Here is a 14560-nt window from a genome sequence, read left to right as displayed (position 1 = left end):
TATATCCATCACTTTGCAGTCTCAACTTGTAGAGGCCTTTTCATTTTAAGATCTTACTCATGAAGGAGGCACTCTCTGAATTTGCCTAGATTATGGCTCAGTCTGAGCAGTTAAGAAATATAATAGCCTGTCTAGACTCAATATCATAGCTGTCCTTAAGGTTTGCTTTCTTTGCCTTCCAAATTTCACCTTTTCCCTCAAATACCAGATAGCAAAAGGGCCAAACCAGTCAGTTTGTCAGCATTTCACAATACACAATATCCTTATGTGTGTTCTTTTTTGGAGTTCAACATAAGTGAAACGATTTAGATGAGATGATCTGTAACAATTCTCTCCAGGCTACAATGTAATACAATTCTATGACTAAGAAAAGGCTGCTGGGGGCCGGGCGCGGTGGCTCACGCCTGTAATGCCAGCACTTTGGGAGGCCAAGGTGGGCGGATCATGAGGTCAGGAGATCGAGACCATCCTGGGTAACACGGTGAAACCCGGTCTCTACTAAAAAATACAAAAAATTATCCAGGCGTGGTGGTGGGTGCCTGTACTCCCAGCTACTCGGGAGGCTGAGGCAGGAGAATGGCGTGAACCCAGGAGGCGGAGCTTGCAGTAAGCCAAGATTGTGCCACTGCACTCCAGCCTGGGCAACAGAGCGAGACTCTGTCTCAAAAAAAAAAGGGGGGGCTGCTGGGTTTGATCAAGGATGTTGAGAGGAGTTTTAATTCAATAGTGATGGGAGGCAGAAGCCAAAATTCCTTCAAAAAAGGAATCAATGAGAGGTGGGGAAAATGGAGAATGATTTTATTTTTCATTTTGTCTTGTAAACAAAGTTATCCAGTTTTGAAAGCAATGGTATAAGGAAAGGTGGAAGGTTGAGAAGGACTTTTCTTTAGGTGAGGAATAGCTACATAGGTTTATAGGCTGAGAGGATGGCAGCAATGAAAAGGGAGATATGAAAGTATTATTCTCAGAGGAGAGACCTAGAAGAAAAGGGAGGGATAAGATTGGGGTCAGCATTAGAAAGGAGGGGTAAGACTACTTTCAGAGAGGAACAGTTGGAGGCAGAGGATCTGGTGATGAGTCAAGAGGAGGGGAAGCTGATTGGAGCAGTCCTATGGGATGGTCCATTACTTCAGTTAAGATCAGGAGCCTGAGGGTGACCATGGGAGCATGTGGTAACAACTCCAGAGGCCAGACATTAAGAGGCTGGACATAGGAGGTGTGGAATCCTGCATTCAAGATCTGAACACAGGAAACTTTCACATTGCCCATGAGCCAGAAATAGTAATGACATTAGTCTCTTAAAAGTGTGCAATTTAGGAAGTATTTTCATGTTATTTTGCAACAAACCTGTCATCCCAGATGATATTTACCTAACATTCAAAAATAAGCAAACTTAAGCCCAGAGTGATTGTGATTTGCTCGGATGTTTTACACCTAGTAAATAATTGTCACACAGTTTTATTTCAAGGGCTTTTCGTTTCTTTCCTTTCCTAACATTTTGTCTTTCACCCTTTTTGTCTAGAAACTTTGTTCATAAAGTCCCTAAGGCATGAGTTAAGCTCTGATGATTAAATAACCCACACTCTGTATAGAATTACTTTTGAGACTTTTCTCCTTCCAGATACACAATTTACAGCAAACCAATTAGATATAACAAGTGCTGACATTCCACTAAAATACTTTAGGTAATATATGTACCCACAAATATAATTATAAAATTACTAAGCATCATTCATTCAGTGAATAACTTACTGAATCTATTATGCCAGGCATTTTGCTGAGCACTGTGGGAAACAGAACTGAACCAGATATTTTATGTCAGACAAGTAAACTCAAAAACACCAAAACAATGTGGGTAAGACATCCTGTGCAAACGCAGTTAATCTTGGGTGAGTGTTCCATGTTTGTGTAATGAAATGTGAAACAAATTCACTGCCAGGATGAAATATTAGATGTGGGGACTGAGAGCAAGGGAAGTTTAGAAGCCCAGGTTTCTTAGGCCAGTGTGTGAATGCTGGTACCTTTTGTGGAACTATGGGATAAGTGAAGTCTGAGTTTCAGGGAACAGAGAGTTCCATTTAGGGCATGTATAGTTACAGTATCTGAGACATCTGTGTAGAGATGAACAGTTTGAAGTTGGCTTTACAGGTCGAAGCTCAGGAAAGATTTAAAGGCTGAAGAAAGAAGAGATACAGAAGCAGACTGAGAGGTTAAGTGTTTGGGTATAGTACAAACAATAAAAATCTCAGTGGCTTAACAAAAAAAGCATAAGCTTGTTCATTCTGTGTGTCCAATGTGGACTGGCAGAACCCTGCTTGAAACCAGCATTCAAAGAACCAGGCTGACCGAGCCAGTCATCTTGTAACTGCACTGACTGCAACAGGAAGCCTTGTCACTGTAGCAAGGGAAAAGATCAGGGAGGGTTTGGGGCCAGATCTTGCATACTTTGGCTCAGAAGTGACACATCACTTTTACCTAAACCCTACTGGCAGAAGTAGTCATGTGGCCCCAACCAATTACAAAGAGGCTGAAAAGTACAATCTTGTGTATGCCCAGAAGGGGAAGAAAACCAGGTCTTAGTTAAGAGCAGAATGCCAGAGTATAATTAAAATTGTGATATTTTCTGCCATTTTATATGCAGCATGCAATTTTCTGTTCTATCCAGCTGTCACACAAGCCACATGTTCCAGTAATATTAAGATTCATGCAGTTCTCTGAACATGCCAAGTAACTTCACACTTTCATTCAACCTGCACCTTCAATATGCACTTTGATACCCTTGCATCTCGTTTCCTCTGCCTGGCACGTCCTTTTCTCTTATCCATATGACATACTCAAGCTGTGGAAGAACTGTGCCCCATAAGAAACCTTTCCTAACCCTCTCTCAGGCAGGCCTGGGCATTCCTCTTGCTCTGTGTTGCCACTATAAATACCAAAATTGCCAGTTTACATTCACTGATCTGCTTTTACTCATCTGTAGCTGTTAAGGAATTAAGGACCTGAACCATTAGTCCATTCACATATTTAATATTTTCCATTACACAGCACAGAGTATATGAACTCAAAAGATAGACTGCCCAGGTTTGGATCTTGGAGAGCACTTGCAACATTTGTAAATCCTCATTAATTTATACAACCTTCTGTTCCATTGTTTCCTCATCTGTAGCAGAGTTATGAAGATTAAATTAGTGTGATAAATGACACACAGTGCCTAGCACAAAGCTCAACAAAATAACCTACAGTTATTAATGTCACTGTGTCAGGCACCAAAAGAGAAAGTTCCCTTATGTCTCTAAAGTGAATTTCAAGTTGCTATGTATAGGAAAAGAGTGGTCCCATTTCTGTAAGTAAACTCCATACATAGGATACGTTTCTAACAATCCACCATTTACTTTTATAAAAATTCAGTCACATTAAAAAGGAGAAATTTTGTTTGAAGACTAAAGTCCCATTACAGATTTTTCACTTATGAACAAAGAAAGCAGTTTCAAAGAAAATGGCACAGTTTGAAAGATACTGTTTACCCAAGATGAGTTAAAATATTCTGTAACTATAAAAGATTAGATAAAATAATAATGAATACGGAAATAGTAAACATGATACTAACTTTTATCTTCACTTCTAAGTGAATGAGAAAATGCTCCAGAAAGGGGGAACGCACTATAAACCGCAACAATAAATGACAGTACACTGATGGAGATTGAAATTCCTTCACTTTGACCCAGTCAACAAAGGAGCTTTCAACATATATGAGTTCTTCATGTTCTTTCTTTTACAGTAAAGGAATAAATACAGTCATAAAAGCAGAAAAAAAAAGGGGGGAAGGGGGACATTCAAATATTGGGTAAAATATGGAGGTAATAATTCAGATATAAATGCAGCCTTAGTTTGCTTTAATACAGTGGTTGGTTTTTTGCTTATATAAGCAATATATAAAGGAAAGTAGCTTTTTAAAATCTAGTAAAAAGTGGTAGAAATTTTTGGCAATTTTTGTTCTTACCTATTAGGCAATGTTTCCATATTAGAAAAAATAAATTCCTCTTATAGCTCTAAATATTTCATTTCTTGTTATAGACTTCAGTGTTGCATTTCATTTTAACTGACTGCAATCCACAAGTACTAGTACAAAATGGGATTTATGTGTATCTTAGCAGGATATGTGATATAATAATCACTGTTAATGACTTCCACTTTTAAAAAAGCCTGTTAAAGAAATTCATTTCTATCAAACTTAAGAGGACTCCTTCATAGCCCAAAGAAATGCAACTTAACTCAAAATTTTAACAAGTAATTAAAATAATATGTATATTATAAATTAAAATGTATTTTTAACAAGTTTCAAATATACTTATTTGGCTCTGGTACATAAGAAAATATTTACAACTAATAAAAAGCAGATTGTAGAATATACATGTTCTATGTAGGAAAATAAGTAAAATGTTTTATAGTGCAGACCAAAAGATCTTTTCTAGGCCAGGTTTTATCCATGCAACTCTGTTACAATACCATCTCATTAACATGCCTGGAACATGTACATGCATGGAAGAAATCTAATTATCTTGATTTAAAGCTCATACTGCCTTTTTAGGGCTTGTATATCTTCTAAAGTAAAATGGTTGTTTGGTGTGTCTGAAAGGTCCTTAAACAGCTGTTCAATTAGCTCCTCTTGGCCCTTGCTAATTAGTGTCAACATCATCTAAAAGAAGCATAAAAAGAAAAAAAAAACTATGTTAGCATAAGTAACATTTTTAAGTTACAAAAACCCTAATAAGACCAATCTCTATTAATAAAATACTTAGCCACTTACCTTAAACCTTTCTGCTTTACTCAGATATAAAAGATGCTGATATACCAGTGAGGGATCTTTTTCAATAAGATTATTTTTCAGAGACTGAATGAGGAGGAGGAATGTATCCCCTTCAAGTTTGTTACTTAACAACATTGGCAAATCTTTTGGTGCAGTGATGGCTAAAAGATGTGCACAGGCTTCTTTATCCTTCCTGGTACTGAGAGCATTTATAATCTGACCAAATTCATAGGCATTATTAGGCTTGGCTATCGGAAGTTTCTCAGGGTCTTCTGGTGACCCACTGCTTTTGTCTCCCTTCTCAGAAGCAAGGCATCCTGTGGAGACCTCCCCTGTGGGTCTTCCAGGCTCCTCCTCATTGCCTTCATTCACCTTCATGAGGTAAAAAAGAACGCATTGTGACACTGAACCACAATCACCACACATACCCTAAGTACGTCTGTCAGAATGAGAATTGAAAACTACAAGTAGACTGTATTGTAGTCCAGTTCCAAGTGAAAAATTTGTAATAATTTTTTTTAGGAAGAGAAGTTTTAGGGTATAAGATCCAATTCATAAAAGTTTTTAAAAATTATTTGACATTGAAACTATGACAACAAAATTTAATTTTTAGACCTTCCCATAAATACAATTGTTGTATAAATGCCTATATCAGTTTTATCTCCTTTTCACAATAAATTTTAACAGAGCAATTAGCTTACATTGCTCGATTATCCTGAAACAGTTTTTTCTTCCTTCCTTAAAGAGAGAGAGAGAAAAAAAAAACTTTCCTAGTTTCTCTTACATATTAGCCTCTTACTCTTAGTGGAAATGTGAGACTATAAATGGGGTATTAGCATTCATGAATGTACAGGGATTCACAGCCTAACATTCTTCCCTAATATTAGAGAAAAACATTTTAGTTATCTGAATCACAAAGGCAGTTTGATCCTGAGGTGGTTCGAGATCTCTGATGAGACAGTCATATTTCAGAGTGCTAAAAAGGTCTGAATCAAATCTGAAAAACCTCTATGAGGTGAGGTTTTCAGGGCCCCTGTAACAAAATCAGTCCCGTCAGGATTCTCCAGGTCTACCCTGAAGCAAAGTCAGTGGCCGTTGGTTACCAGTGTACTCTGGAGTGGGAGCAGTACAGATGGAGGCCAAAGAAAGGAAGAACTGCAGTAACGCAGAGATTCCCAGTACAATCCATGGACCCACGTTGGGAAATACAATGGCTATCATTGCAAAGGAGACGTTTTGTTGCTGGTTAAAATTTTGTCACTGATCATCAGAATAAAAATAAAAAATAAAAAATGTTTTAGAACTCATAGGAACATGACCTTAGAATCCAGTCTAAGGTCCCCAAAAGAGTACTTTAAAAGAGAATCAAATACAAATACCTCTTGAATCTCAATTTTCCTTCTCTCCTTTTCTTTGTTGAATGATGCTGTCTTATCCTTAAGATTAAGGAGTCTAGTTACCTCTTCCAGTTCCATCTTTGCCTCAATAATACTTGAGTCTAGTAGGAGAACTTTATTGAGATCAATTAAGCTTTTCTGATAATTCTGTAAGTAGGAAGACAAGAAAAAATAACTTTCATAAATAGAAGGAGCCTAGAGTAACCTGAGTGGGAGTGGGGTTGATGAAGTGAGTTGTGCAGTATCTGTGCAGGGTCCACATTAATACCACTCTTATAAAAAGTGAGCCTAAGGAGTGAGTATGCAGCTGAAATATTATAGCCCATAATACAGTGAACATCTACTATAAGAGAAAAAGCACAGGATCTGGAGTTAGAAAACGCAAGTTAAATTCTGTATCACCACAACCTTCCCAGTCCCTGACACATTAAGCACTTGTTGCTTGCTGAATGAATGAATGACAGAATGAACTCATTCTTGTATTAGCACCTACTAGTAATGAAAGTTAAACAAGATCCTACTTAACCTTTCTGGGCTTCAGTCTTCTTATCTTTAACATAAGGGGAACAAAAGCTCTATTCAGATTTTTACAAGGCTGTACCAAGAAATAAATGAATAAATAATAAGTGGCTTAAACCTATAAAGGACTACGCAAATGGTAGTTATTATTATACTTTTGTTCCATAAAATCCTTCCAGGTTGTTTATTCTTTGAAATTGGCTAGAGTCAACATTTAATCTTCCATGAGTCACACAATACATTGAAGAAGTTGAGGGGAAAGAAAGGGATTTAACAAGACATGACCACTGAATCTAGTAGCAGAGACAGATGCCCCAAAGTCAGTCTGCTGTGACAAGCTGTGTTCTAAACTACAGACTAGACCCATGTTTTGAATAAACCAAACTGTGAAGAGGCAAAGAACTGCAAGGATGTGTAACCTCTTTAAGTATTCATGACACATCAGTAACAGCATGCACAAGAGGCTGAGCACAGATAAGCTGAGCTAGTGATTATGTGACATTCCTGGGGGCCTAGCTGTAATCCCACATGCCTTTCCCCTCCCCCACAGCAACACACCAGAGCAAGAGGGATATATTTAAAGGGATAACTTTAAATCTGCTCTAATTTATAAAAGTAAATTATTTACAAAGTATAACAAATCTCCAGATACCACTGTCCTACACCAGCACTGCAACCTACTAGGGGGGAAAATGACACTGTATTTATATCCTAAGTGTTCTAGGCAGGGAGCCATACCTGAAAGGCAAGGGAGTGGAGCAGGAGGGCAAGCTGAGGAAGTAATAAAAGCTAATTCTTACCATTTTAAGCATTTTACAAGTATTACTTTACTCTCCCAACAGCCCTATAAATATTACCTTTTATTGTTCCCATTTTAACAATGAAGAATGGGATGGTCACGACAGCAATGACCAGAAAGTGGATGATTACACAGTGTGGAGCTCAAGGGAAAGGACTGGAAATAGAGACCTGTGAGCCACAGCCTTGGAAATGGAAGCTCAACACCCTAGGAGTCAGTGGGATCATTTTCATGAATCCAGAAAGTCTCTGCCTAAAGAGCAGCCTGACTGGAAGAGACAGAAGAAAACAAAAAATGCACATTGACAAGTGTTAGCACTGCAGACAAGCATGAAGAGAGGGTAGAATGGCAGCAAGGGCGTAGACAGAATTGGGCAAGGAGGCAGCTAAGAGGGGGCCAGGCTCATTCACTCACAGATGGTCTCTGAGCATGACCATGTGCCAGGAGCTACGAGGACCACGGACAAGACGAGGAAGAACAGACTTAGGCCTTGCATTTATGGAAGCTTACGTCCTATGAGGGGAAGCAATTAAAAACATGTAAACAAATGAATAAATAATTACAGACTATCATTTATGCCATGAAGAAAACTAAAGGTGGAGGTGGATACTAACAAGAGAGCCTCCTTTTTCTACAGTTACAGGTGTCAGAGAAGTCAAGACCTGAAGAGAACCCAGCCATGCAGTGTAGAGGGAAGAGCAGAGCTCATACAAACAGAAAGTGTGTCCCAGCACATTGGGAGGCCGAGGTGGGTGGATCACCTGAGGCCAAGAGTTCGAGACCAGCCTGACCAACAAAGCTAAACTCTGTCTCTACTAAACATACAAAAATTAGCCAGGCGTGGTGGTGTATGTCTGTAGTCCCAGCTACTCGGGAGGCTGAGACAGGAGAATCATTTGAACTCGGGAGGTAGAGGTTGCAGTGAGCCAAGATCATGCCACTGCATTCCAGCCTGAGTGACAGAGCAAGACTCTGTCTCAAAAATAAACAACAAACAATAACAACAAAAAACCAGAAAATGTGGCTTTGACAAGAAAGGCAATAAAAGTTGCTAACAACCTCATTAGGCCTTTAAAAAGGGATGTATTATGATCACATGTTTGTGATAATATTTACCATTAATAGTTTTGCTGAAACCATAAAAGCAATAGTTATTTTATGATATTCTTTTTGATATTTGTATTGATACATAACAATTGTATGTATCATCCTCTATAGCATCCTCTTTTGGGTGGATCTTGCAGCATCCTCTCTTGGGTGTAAATTCCCTAAGTAGGCATCATGTCTTTATTCACATTTATACTCCTAACACGTAGCACATAATTGGCACTCAATAAGAGAAATAAATTGTAAATAAAAGCAAAATGTTCAGTGATCTTTTCTTACAAAGAATAGCTATACATTAAAGAAAGCTCATATTTTTCAAAGCTAGCACCATTAAAAATAACTATTAAAGTCAGAAAACAAACAGAAGATCTGAGAAAAGCATAGTGTGGAGCTGGGAGCTAAAGGCAGGGCACCTACCACTGTGAGCCCCTGTGCCACTTCCTCATTGCAGTCACACTGGGCAAACAGGCCTGGGTGTGAGTTCTGACACATTCTATAAGCAGTTGTGGCCTTTGAAGATCCTGAAATTAGGCCAAGCATGGTGACTCACATCTGTAATCCTAGCATTTTGAGAGGCCAAAGTGGGAGGATTGCTTGAGGCCAGGAGTTTAACACCAACCCTGGCCAACATAGTGAGACCCTGTCTCTCTTAAACATTTTTTAAAATTCTGAAATTCACCTGGCACATACCTCAAATTACTGGACAACAAATCAAGCTGTAAGCTACCAGCCTCATAATCTGGTGGGATAGGATTACTCAAATTTGGCGTTATTTTTGTGCATCATAATACAATTTCTAGAATTCATTCCAAGGAAATAGAAAAGTCCAATGAAGTATTAATGATGATACCCACACAAATTAAAGTCCAGTCTTTCATTAGGGTGCAGCTTCTGACCTTTAGTCAGCTCACCAGGTTCAGAAAGTCAGGCAGCCACTAAAAGGTAAACATGCTCCAAGAGTTTGGCCATCTGTAAACTCATAAGTCATATAAATCCTCATTTACCAAATCTACTAAGCTCAAAGAGGTGAGTACATTTCAAGGAGTCTCTTTTAATTTGTGGTGCCATACACCATCTAGGAAATTTTTTTACAAGTGAGTGTGTTGCTAACCAAAAAAAAGAGGGCCAGCGGGGAGGCATGTGTTAGGGTCACATGGACACTGTGTGGCTCTGTCAGCATGGGGCGGGGGTCACAGGGCAGCACGGGGGTCCTGGCAGGACATGCAGGCATGACTGCACTACAGCCAGAGTGGATCTATGATCTGGAAAAGCTGGCCATTCAGTGCACCTGGGTGGTCCTCATTTGCTATCCTATGCAACATGACTGCTCTTCTCCCTGCAGAACCTAGATAGTTCCCTTTTCAGTGATGGGCACGGAATTAAAACAACTATCTCAGACTAAATCAGTCAAAACAATCCTCTCCCCACTCCCAAGCTGCCCTGGTCCTGAATGCTCCCCACTATCACACCACTGCCCTCAGCCACCCAGCCAGAACCTGGGAGGCATCCCCTTCATCACTTCTCCTAGACATTTGACTGCTATGTCCTGTCAATTTTACCATAATCCCATGAATTGGCCCCTTCCCTTCTGTTATGGGCTGAACTATGTCCCCACAGAAATTCCTGTGTTGAAGTTCTAACCTCCAGTACCTCAAAACGTAACCATATTTGGAGACAGGGCCTTTAAAGAGGTAATCGAGTTAAAATCAGTAGGCCCCACCTAGTCCAAGATGACTGTGTCTTTATAAAAAGAGAAGATTTGGGCACATACACACACACAGGGAAGGCCACATGGAGACCCAGGGAGAGGACAGCATCTGTAAGCCAGAGACATAGGCCTCTGAAGAGAGCACCCCTATTAACACCGTACGCTGAGACTTCCCACTTCCAGAATAGATTTCTGTGGTTCAGGCCACCTGGTCTGTGGTGCTTTGTTATAGCTGCCACAGCAGCTAACATACTTCTCCCTTTCCTTTGACATTACTTTCCTTCAGGTACCTGCTTCTCACCTTGATGATCTCTCACTTGCCTTCCTCCTCATCCTGGGCCCCTCTGATCAACCTTCCATGAGGTCCCCAAATCTGATCCATTACACCACCATTTACCCTGCTCTGGAGGCTCCGCCACCTTCAGAATTAAGTCCAGCCTTCTGAGCATGGCCTACCAAGCCCCTCAGGATCTGACCATCTCCCTCTATCCCCACTCCTAGTCGCATCTGGCCTCCAGCTGTACAGTTTGTAAACAAGTCCATCCATTAAAAATGTGCACAAGAATGTCACAGCAGCTTTATTCCTAACAGCCCCAAACTGGAAACAACCTAAGTGTTATCAACTGGTGAATATATACATAAATTGTGATATATTCATACAACACAGTCATGAAAAGGAACAGTTCCTGATACCCACACAGTATAAACAAATATCAGGTTATGCTGAAAGAAGCCAAACAGTAGAGTCCATTCTATATGATTTATGGTAATGTCCAAAAGAATCAAAACTAATCTATAGTGGTAGAAATCAGATGAATGGCTGCCTGAGGGTAGGGGCAGAGGGAGGGAGATTTGTTGTACAGGGGCACAGAGAACTTTCTAGAAAGATGAAAATGTTATTTTTAATTTTTAGCACACAGCACCTTCGGAAGAAAATGTTCTTTATCTTGATTGGGATATTGGCTACAAGAGGATATGCACATACCAAAAGTCAATGACCTGCATACTTACAATGTATGACCTTCATCATATTACACCTTAATAAAATTGAGTTTTAAGAAAATTATTTCAGGAAATACTATTTTCCAGTATGTTCTGGTTTTTCTTTGTGATGTTATTTTCTATAAATATGAACACTCATTCATCAGGATTTCCATGCAGAAGAATCTGCATGAAGAAAAGTGTAATTACACAATGTCCACTTTCTTCTAAACTAATGGTATGGTTTTCTTAGAGAAGAATGGCATTCTACAGACTTACACTGACCATCAGCTGGTTTAAGGCCCAGATCACTATAAGCTTTCAAGTCACTGACGTCTGTCTCTCAACTTCCGCTGGGTCACCCATCTTCCATTCTGATGCCTTCCCCACCCAAACTCCAACACCAATCCTTGCTGGAGGAACCAGCAGCATTACCACTAGCTTTGGCTAATTCAGTACCAAACCTTCCTGTATCTTAAAATGAACCTACTAACAATATTCCTCAGAAAACTAGAGAATAAATCATCATTTTGGAGCTGGAAGGAATCTTAGAAGCAATCTAGTTTCGCATTATGGTTAGGGGTGAAATCTGAGGCCTCTATCAAGGTTTTAGAACTGGTTAGTACAGTTCTAGGATTAAATCCAAGAATAATCTCAATCCCATCCCAAGATCTGGAGATTTATCCTTTGAAAACCACTTGATTTGTTCAGAACTGAAGTTTATGCATTAAAATGAAGATTTCCTCACCTTGAGTCCTTTATGAGCCAGAGCTCGTCTATAGCAGGCTTTCACGTTCCCATCATCTAGCTGAAGTGCCTGATCACAGTCCTGCTTTGCTTCTTCAAACTGGCACAGCTTCAAGTAACAGAGAGCTCTGGCATAATGCAACGGAACTCAGTATTATGAAAGGTAAAGATTGGATATCTATAAGTTTAGATAGCTAAGAAAAATCAGAAAATAGCTGAATATGTCTGTTTCTATACCACTGCGGTTTCCATTGAAACTTAACATTTGATTTAATTATATGGCACTGGGGATACAACTGCAAACAAAATACAGTCACAGCCCTCAAGGAGGATGCAATCAAGTGGAAGAGACAGACCATTAAGACAAGTGAACACAGTAAAATCTGTGCAAAGTACTCTGGGAGCACACGGCTGAGAACTACATCAGATTCAGTGGGGCTGAGACAAGGCGCAGAGCAGGCAGGCAAGGAATAAGTGACATTTAAGTCAAAATCTAGAGTATGAAGAATTATCCAGTGTAAACGCACTGGGTTGAAAGAGTTCAGACAGAGGTAGCGGGGAGTGGAGGCCAAGGACACAGCAAGTACACAGACCTACGGTGGGAGAGAATATGGTGTTCTTGAAGAATTAAAAAGAGTTCCATATGGCTGGAATGCAGGGATGAGGCTGGAAGAGCAGGCAGGCCAGATCATGAAGGGCACTGGAAGTCATGGCAAGGAGGCTGAGCTTTATAAACTGAGCTTAATGGAAGTCCAATGAAGGGTTTTTAATAGGGGCTGACACGTTTGCCATGTTTGAGACAGTCCCTCTGGCTACAGCTTGGAGAATGAGATGATGGAACAAAGCTATGCAAGGACACCAAGACGGTGCTGTGGACATTTAGGAGAGGAAAGTGGCCCAGAGCAAGGGAATGACAGGAGGGTGGTGGCAAGGAGACAGGGTCACGCTGAAGATGGATTTGGGATTTAGAAGGTAGGAGCATCCGAGCTTGCTGACTGGAAGAGGGAGGTCGGGGATGATATCCAGCCCTGAGTGCAGAAGAGACGGGGAGTGCTTCGGTCTGGAACTCAGAAGACAGAGATTTGGGAGACATCATTGTAAGACAGTAAGTGGACCTGGGGAGAGGATGCAATGGCCTCTAGAGTATGTAGAAAGGAAAAAGGATCTAGACCCTCAGAACTATGAGAATTCTAGGGAAAGAAAAGCCTACAGAAGGAGAGGGAGAGGAAGAGAACCTGGCAATGAGCTGCCCGCCTCCTCCTCTGCAGCCAAGAGGAGGAGGAGTCTTCACAGAAAACTGAGTGGCCAATAATGCCCAATCCTACAGAGGCTGAACAGGAGAAGGGCAGAAAAACATCTGTTGGATTTAGTGACATCTTTTGGATTTAGTGACATCTTTTGTCCAATATTCTATCACCATATTCTATATAGGTATCTTTTACCACGTGGTAAAGATGGTACCTGAGCAACAATCTGCCCATTCCTGCTGCACACTATCAATGACGCTGGTGCCTTTCCACAGCGCTTCAGAAGGAAAAGGGCATTCTCCGTAAGACACTATTTTGAGAGGTCATTGATTCCTGCTCCTCCCACACTGGACAATGCCCAGGCCCAGCTAGCTGCAACGAGGCCGGCAAGCCAGGAAATGCTGAATCAGAGTTGCACAAGCCAAAACAGCCATGGTCGCTTTTGGGAACCTGGTGGCACATACTATGTCAGACCTCCCATCCCGCCCACACCTCAGGCTTCCAGTCTCTGTAGAACTCCCGCAGTCTCATTTCTTTCAGAAACCCTTGGTTAGGACAGCTTGCTATAGAAATTCCTAGAACCATCACAAAAACTTTGGCAATTATTTGTGTTAATAAGTTACTTAAAATATTTTTAATCAAAACTATCAACATAAGAAATATATAAAGTTACAAAGAACTTGCCTGTTTGTATATATGGCACATTCCTTATTGTTAATCTTTAAGCATTCGCTGTATTTCCTGAGGGCGTCTTTATAGTTTTTGTCATTTACACATTGATTTCCTTCTTCCTTAAGGGCTTTAAATGTTTTTTCATCTATAGAACAAAAAAACAAAAAAGAGGAAGTATTTGTACAAGGACCTCTATGAAACCTTAAGTAGAGCTGTAAGTAAATCCTCTATTGCAAATTAACTTGACCACACAGCATGCAGAGCAAAAATCTAAATGGAACAAAACTTTGTAGACAAATTAAAATGACAAATAGGCTATAAGTAAAAGTAATTATATAATTATGATACTATTATTTTCTAATTAGAAAATAAGATACAAATGCCGTGTGCGGTGGCTCACACCTGTAATCTCAGCACTTTGGGAGGCCGAGGCGGGCAGATCACCTGAGGTCAGGAGTTCAAGACCACCCTGACCAACATGGAGAAACCCCATCTTAACTAAAAATACAAAATTAGCCAGCGTAGTGGCGCATGCCTGTAATCCCAGCTACTCAGGAGGCTGAGGCAGGAGAAGCG

The 14560-nt window shown here is 40.3% G+C and overlaps 1 protein-coding gene across 2 annotated transcripts in view; it reads right to left on the bottom strand.

Annotated features, from left to right (window-relative positions):
- Positions 1 to 3694: 3694 nt before the first annotated feature.
- The window catches only part of SPAG1 (sperm associated antigen 1), an 86576-nt gene continuing 75710 nt past the window's right edge, over positions 3695 to 14560 (bottom strand). For both annotated transcript variants that reach the window (XM_030937920.1, XM_030937921.1), the window contains 5 exons: positions 13997 to 14129; positions 12067 to 12193; positions 6187 to 6351; positions 4808 to 5179; positions 3695 to 4696 (listed from right to left, as the gene is read on the bottom strand). In XM_030937920.1, coding sequence (XP_030793780.1) covers positions 4565 to 4696; positions 4808 to 5179; positions 6187 to 6351; positions 12067 to 12193; positions 13997 to 14129 — 929 coding nt within the window. In that variant the 3' untranslated portion in view covers positions 3695 to 4564. The remainder of the gene's footprint in view (positions 4697 to 4807; positions 5180 to 6186; positions 6352 to 12066; positions 12194 to 13996; positions 14130 to 14560) is intronic.

This window comes from Rhinopithecus roxellana, chromosome 9 (genome assembly GCF_007565055.1).
Source record: "Rhinopithecus roxellana isolate Shanxi Qingling chromosome 9, ASM756505v1, whole genome shotgun sequence".
Taxonomy (NCBI): Eukaryota; Metazoa; Chordata; class Mammalia; order Primates; family Cercopithecidae; genus Rhinopithecus; species Rhinopithecus roxellana.
This window is presented reverse-complemented; position numbering and strand designations above follow the sequence as displayed.